At 35.4% G+C, this 7,500-nt stretch overlaps 1 protein-coding gene across 3 annotated transcripts in view; it reads left to right on the top strand.

Moving 5' to 3' along the window:
* The window catches only part of LOC137640188 (sushi, von Willebrand factor type A, EGF and pentraxin domain-containing protein 1-like), a 157,994-nt gene that overhangs the window by 90,198 nt on the left and 60,296 nt on the right, over positions 1-7,500 (top strand). For all 3 annotated transcript variants that reach the window (XM_068372720.1, XM_068372718.1, XM_068372719.1), the window contains 5 exons: positions 451-553; positions 2,020-2,098; positions 2,346-2,469; positions 5,708-5,935; positions 7,359-7,500. The exon at positions 7,359-7,500 is cut by the window's right edge and continues 57 nt beyond it. In XM_068372720.1, coding sequence (XP_068228821.1) covers positions 451-553; positions 2,020-2,098; positions 2,346-2,469; positions 5,708-5,935; positions 7,359-7,500 — 676 coding nt within the window. The remainder of the gene's footprint in view (positions 1-450; positions 554-2,019; positions 2,099-2,345; positions 2,470-5,707; positions 5,936-7,358) is intronic.

Raw genomic sequence — 7,500 nt, 5'->3', positions numbered from 1 at the left:
AAAACCTTTATTCCCTCTGGTATCTCATTCGTACATACTGTACTGTATATCATGAATAAAAAGATGCAGTATATCCGTTCATGTACCTGATTATCATTACAGGGTATTTACATGTACTAGGCAGACTCGTGGTCGAACGAGAATCATTTGTAAGCAGTAGTTTAACCTGTTTGAAATTACAGAAGGTAATGTATTTAGAAAGAAACATACGCTCTAACAATTGAAATAAATGGATACGACAGACTGGTAGCCATAACTTCAGATGAGAATCATTTGTATTCACTAGTTTAAACTTTTTAGAATTACAGAAGGTAATGTATTTTGAAAGCAACAGAGGCTCTAACAATGAAAATCAAATGGAACTTAATCAGTTTTTTTACAGTTTTCCGTACTGTATTTGAAATTCTAACAGTCGCCCGAAGCTAATTACATTCTTTAACGATTCATCAGTTCCATGTGGAAGGGGCCAGGTGTCGGAGACAGGTTTGCAGCCCTGCCTGCAATGTCCACGGGGATTTTTCCAAAAGGATGAAGGAAAGACCGAGTGTACAAGGTAAGAGTAACATTGAAGTATTTTCATTTGCTGTCTAATATGTTACGCCTTTCGTCATGTACGTGACCAGAAGACTAAAATTACTGTCATAACTTCATTCGGACAGAAACTATAAAGTTTAAAACGCTTCCAGAAGAATAAAACTACAGGCAGATCTTTGCTCAGACTGCATCTAAAACGTTTAAAATGCTTTCACCCTTTGAGTGAGAAATTATTGTATTTCTGTGATCGGTTGACATAATGGTTATAACGCCAGTTTATAGGAAGAAATTGAATCAAAATTAGTATCTCTCTTGGTGGAACACGTTTCAAGCCTGGTTTTTCTCTGCCATGCTGACGAATTTCCTTTTATATTTCTTGGTTATTTTGGCGTACATTAAGAGCTTAGTCCTCCAGATAGTACTAATATAACGGATTATGTGCACATTGTTATAAATTAAACGTTACTTAAAAAAACTGGTTCACGAAATGGGTATCATTTTGGTAATTTTCGTATCAATAAATCACGATGAGCTGCCGTGTTGTCACATTCAGCATACTAGAATGTTTGTCAAATATGCCATATTCTTATACTTTTTGATTTTTGTATCCAAAAAAAGGGAATTGTCAATAAAAAAAAATATGAAATGTCAGGCATAATGCCTATATCTTACACTTAATTATACATAGAAACCAGTATATTTGTAAAAATTTAAAGTTTGTGGGTTTTATTATGTATTGCATGTCCATATTTGGAAGTACCGGGAATATTTTCCAAGAAAACAATCTCCCTTTTTTCATAAAGAGCAAGTGTCTCGCTCTATATATATATATATATATATATATATATATATATATATATATATATATATATATATATATATATATATATCCGGTCACGCCCAACGACCTTGCCAGATGTATAATCATTGTGAGAGGGGTTGTAGTTAGGAGAGGGTAGGGGTGGGTAGGGTTGAATCTGTGTGTAAACGTGTGTATGCGTGTGCTCATATCTATCTAAATATTTCGCCGTCATTTTTGACGGGTCGCAAACACTAGTATCTATATATCCATTAATCCCTGAATTTAGCACCGAGTTCAGCAGAGCGTGGAACTCGTGCTCAATTACTGAATAACGCAATCACGCGGACAAAAAACAAAAGACTAAAAGGGAAATATATAATCCAAAAAATATAACAGTTCATGAAGTTGCTGAGTATGGATTTTATCTTTTTTAAAATCCATCTTAACATATGATACGATAGACAGATTGTTTACACTGCTTATTGTGTCACTAATAGATAAAGATATTGTTTGTCAAACAAACTTTGACATCTTTACTTTAATTCCATATTTCAACGACCATTACAATGGATTTTTTTAACTGTTAATGTTACCTCCTATATATTACTGTTACTTTTTATCTGATGAATATTTTGTTACTTTTACTACTTGTATTACTGTAACTATATTCATCTATATAATAGGTGCCCCGATGGAGTCCCAACCGCTACACCAGGATCTACTTCATTATTTGACTGCGAAGGTATTACAGGTGACGAACAGGTAATTATCTGCAGATAGTCTGCGCCAAAATATAATATAAAACAGCTGAGACTCCCTTCATTGCCATATTAGAAAATCGGATGTAATGAATGAATGCTCTATATATTGTTACAGATCTGTGTTGACATGAACTTAAAATACAAGTAGTTCTTCTTGAAACAACCTTGAAAATCCAGATGAGATATTCCAATTGTAAAATCATATATTTATCGCAAAAGAATTATGAAGATATTCACTTAACCCATAGGCTGCCTATACGGACCTTCCAACCCTGCCCATCAACGACTGCTTTAGTGATCCGTGCTTAAATGCAGCAACCTGTTCGCCTATGGAGTTTGGCTACTTGTGTCACTGCCGTCCAGGATATTCAGGTAAGAATGCATACATACATACATACATACATACATACATGCATACATGCATCAGCCGTTACTTGTCCACTGCAGAACAAAGGCTTCAGACATGTCCTTACACTGGCGTCTATTTATGGTCTTTCTGTGCCAGTTTATACCCGCAATTTTTTTTGGTTCGTTAATCCCTCGTCTTCTCTTCCCTCCTCTGCTTCTTTTGCAAACTGTATGGACCCAGTCTGTAATTCTATTTTCTGTCATTCTCATTATATTTCCTGACCATGTCCATTTATTTGTCTTACTTTTTGTTAGAATATCCTCTACTTTAGTTTGCTCTGTTATACATACATACATACATACATACATACATACATACATACTGTGGGTCCAGAATGTCTTCCACTTTCGGTTCTCCGGAAGTGACTTAAGGAAAGGTTGCTAATTCTACCATTCTCCACTCTAGCTACTATCCATTACAGTCGATTAACTATCACGTTTGTTTTTCACAGCTCCTTTGAAGAGAAACAATTATTTTTTCGGGGAACATACCTATTTTGTCGTCCTCCCGTCATCCAGGATAAATTACGAGTGTGTGCGTTTGTGCTTCTGTGTGTGTAGGTTCATTCACTTGTGTTAAATATGGCATGAGTTCGAATCTCTGCCCAACCAGAAGCTATTATCATAAATGAATTCCATTGGATATATATTCCCAAGGTAGAATTCGGTATTAAATGCCATTTTGGTTGGTATTTACATATTCTGAAATTCTTTACAGGCAAAGGAAAATTGATATCAAACTTTTCTGTTCCACTCAGCAGAAAACATAATTTTTATCATGACCTTTCATTTCCACTGTTTTTCTAGTTGTTCAATTTTCAGAAAATGTTTCATCATCTCCTTAATGGGCAAAATTCTTCGTTTCATTTTGATGGAAAGTAAATCTTTAGTTTCGTGTTTTCTCTCTAAGCACTTCTGCCTGTGTGATTGTAAACGTATATTGTGTTTATCTTTTTATTCTTAAAGAGGCTGAGACAAGCCTGGAAAAACAAAAATTAAGAAAACAGAGACTTCTCCAGTCCAGCCCTAAGCGATATCTGCAAAATAAAAGAGAGAGAGAGAGAGAGAGAGAGAGAGAGAGAGAGAGAGAGAGAGAGAGAGAGAGACTTTCGGTGTAAAATAGGGTTTTAATTTTTATTTATAGCTTAATTAATAAATTCATGATGTGCTTAGGCCATGAAAAAGGTGATTCTCCGTGGAATATTTATGAATTTGATACACTCCTGAAATCAAGGAAAACTATTCGGAGTAGAACATTAGTAAAGAAATATATAACTGTTCCCATCAATCGTCGATTTGGGATCACTGGAACTTTGTCCAAGCGTGAAATGGTTGGAGGAATTTAGTTGAAAAGACAAAGAGGCTACTCGTCTCAGGGCAGTCAAAAGTTTCATTTAGAATTTGGGTAATCTACTGTGAGTGAAGACCTGAGCAAGAAGATGAAGCTATTCTGTGGTCTGAAAGGTCGGCTATCTTATTTTAAGTCCATCGGGATGCTTCTGCTCACGCTACAGTGGGCAAAGGCATATCAAAAAGATTAATTCGGGTATATTGGACAAGTTGACAGACAATTACTGTTTTAAATATGGATATATTGACGTAAAGGAGTGATATCACGGTCACCAACTGTAAAAGATAATAAGAAAATATGGTAAAATTACGGTTGCCTGTAGTTTACTGAAATACGGCTTAGAACAGTATATTTTTACGGAGAATTTCCGATATAAATTGCAGTTTTTTTAACAGTGTAAGCAAATATATAGACGGATATGATGACAAAAGACAGCTGTTCTGAATAGACATTTCTATGGCCTCAATTGAAAAGAATCTCAGAATTAACTGCTCTTTCTGAATAAAAAAAAAAGGCAATACAAATTTATATGCACCATTTATTCATTAAGCTTTTCCTACGAACGCCATGTGCCTGCAAGCAGATTTCTGTTGGCTAAAAATTTTTATTGCCGGAATCCAAGCGAAATATCCCAAGCTAAGAGCTAACCTAAAGTCAAACTTTGTAAGAGTGAAAATTTGATTAGGTTACCAAAATGTGCGGTATATGTTGCTTAGCATTTTTTATTTTAAGCCTGTGACGTCTGAAATAAGGCTGAACAATCCAGTTGATAAAAGAGTATTTCTCTCTTGAAGTTTCATCCCTATGTCTCGCAAAACTTAATCTCTTGCCGTCCGTCACTAAGTCAACATCTTGGTAAACACTTGCAAAATCTATGCATAAGAGAATTGCTACATATTGCGTAGCCAACAAAGCGTGTTGACACGAGAATAGTTACTGATGTTTTCTGACTATTGGAACGTAGATATATGTCTACTATAGGCTTAAGATCCTTTAAATATGCTGCCCTTAGACTATGCAATAAGCTCCCACGAGACATCCTAATGATTGAAGATATTAAGGCTTTCAAGAGAAACTGGAGACTTTGTTGTACTGTGATTGCTTCGATTGTGGTGTATTGCTCATTTTCGATTGTGACGTATTGCTCATTTTCTGTCAAATCGTCACAATCGAAGCAATCACAGTATAAGAAAAACTTCAGTTTCTCTTCTTCTTCTTTGTCAACATCAACCCCACATAAAAGTGGGAAAAGATACAGACAAAGAAAAAGAGAAATTTCTTACACTGTGATTGCTTCGATTATGACGATTTGACAGTAAATGAGAAATACGCCATGTGAAATGTTGAATGCTCTTGAACGAACATGATAAAACGACTGTGGAGGTCCTGTAAAGAGTAGGGTTCCCTTGCTGTACGGGACTAGAAAAGCAGCCATCAAAGTAAGTAAATAAGTAAAATATTTTCAGTCACCCTTCTAAATCCATACAAACATACCGACAAAGAAATTAATCACCAAACAGAAGGGAAATAATCATACCAAGATTCCTAAATTCACAATCTTTAGATAAAATATGAGATTATATTTATTCAGGTTCACCATTTACTCATGACTTTATTCGCCTCATTAAATATCCATTAAATCTAAATAATAATACCAATTCCCTAACATCGCAAGAGGGTCTGCCCCTCTCTTTCATTCTTCTCCTGTACTTCTCTTTCTCCCTATTTCCTGAATCTTTCCCTTCCCGAGTACCTGCCTTTGAGCTGTAAACTGGATTGTATCCAGGGGTACTCTTCCTTCCCCCATATTCCCCACTTCCCTATTATTATTGTGTGAAATATCCATTGCAGGACAACAGTGCGAAGAGGAGGTTAACGAGTGTGAGAGTGAGCCGTGTCTCAACAACGGGACTTGTATTGACCTTCTGGACAATTTCGCATGCGAATGTCCCCACGGGTACGAAGGTGTCCAGTGCGAGACGGACATCAACGAATGCCAGCCAGACCCTTGTCAAAATGGGGCGACTTGTGTCGATATGGTTGATGCTTTCAAGTGCATCTGTCAATCAGGATATACAGGTAACGCGTTTGTCAATAATTCTATTTTTGTTCTGATTGATGGGAGTTTTCGTTTTCATTACAGATAACTAGAGTCACTAGATGTTTAGTTTAATTTAAATGTCTTATCAGATCAGCATTGAAATAATGGGGATAATTGTTATTATTACTATTATTATAATTTATAATGGCTGCAATTATTGTAGGGAAACAAGTTAAATAGCTATAATTGTCTAGCAAGCTACAACAGCTCATAAGGCAAATATATGTTAATTGCCGATAAAATTAGACTAATCATATACCTAGGGACACACTATAATTAGCTGTTAACAAGTAGGCGAAAAGGCAAAAAAAAAAAAAAAAAGTTTTCTTATTCAAAGTAACTATATGCATATGGATATTCTATTAAATCTAAAATGTAATACCAAACAAATAAATAAAATCCTTACAAAATTAAATGCAAACAACTGAACATTTTAAAAAGTAAATACAGAAAGAAAGGTCAGCTTGAATGCAACCTGATGCGAAGTACCTCTCTCCCAAGATCCTGGAAAACTTTTACCAGGTCCCCATGTCTCACCATCATCATCCTCATTATTATTATTATTATTATTATTATTATTATTATTAGCTAAACTACAACCCTAATTGGAAAAGTAGGATACTATAAGATCAAGTCCTCCAACAGTGAGGAAAAGAAATAAGGAAATAGATAAACTACAAGAGAAGTAATGGACAATCAAATTAACATTTTTTAAGATTAGATACAACAATCAAATAGAAATTTCATAAATTAATTATAATTAAGTCAGCTTTTCCAATAAATACATTCGTTACTTCCAATGTCAAATGAACTTTTAAACACATCCGCTGCTTTTAATATCAAATGACATTTTCAACAAATTCGCTACTTCCAATGCCAAATGAGCTTTTTAAGCACATTCGTTACTGCCAATGTAAAATGAGCATTTAAACACATGCTCTACTTCCAATGTCAAAGGACCTTTTAAACATATTTGCTACTTTCAAATCAAATGAGCTTTTAAACACATTCGCTACTTCCAAAATCAAATGAGCTTTTAAACACGTTAGTTACTCTGCCAATAGCAAGCAAGCTTTTAAACAGATTCTCTACTTCCAAAATCAAATGAGCTTTTAAACACATTCGCTACTCTTCAATCATCAAGCTAGCTTTTAAACACATTCGCTACTCTTCAATCATCAAGCTAGCTTTTAAACACATTCGCTACTCTTCAATCATCAAGCTAGCTTTTAAACAGATTCTCTACTTCCAAAATCAAATGAGCTTTTAAACACATTCGCTACTCTTCCATTATCAAGCGAGCTTTTAAACAGATCTCTAATTTCAATGTTAAATGACCTTTTAAACACATTCGCTACTCTTCTATTATCAAATGAGCTTTTAAACGCATCCCCTCGACAGGTGAGATATGCGACACAGACATCGACGAGTGCGTCTCGAATCCCTGCGCCTCTGGGGCCACCTGCGAGGACCTCCTCAACGACATCTTTTGCCACTGTCCTCCGGGAGACACCGGCAGGTTCTGCGAAACCCACATCAATGA

Source organism: Palaemon carinicauda, chromosome 4 (genome assembly GCF_036898095.1).
Source record: "Palaemon carinicauda isolate YSFRI2023 chromosome 4, ASM3689809v2, whole genome shotgun sequence".
Classification (NCBI taxonomy): domain Eukaryota; kingdom Metazoa; phylum Arthropoda; class Malacostraca; order Decapoda; family Palaemonidae; genus Palaemon; species Palaemon carinicauda.
Note: the sequence above shows the minus strand (reverse complement) of the source record. Positions and strands in the feature narration are given on the sequence as shown.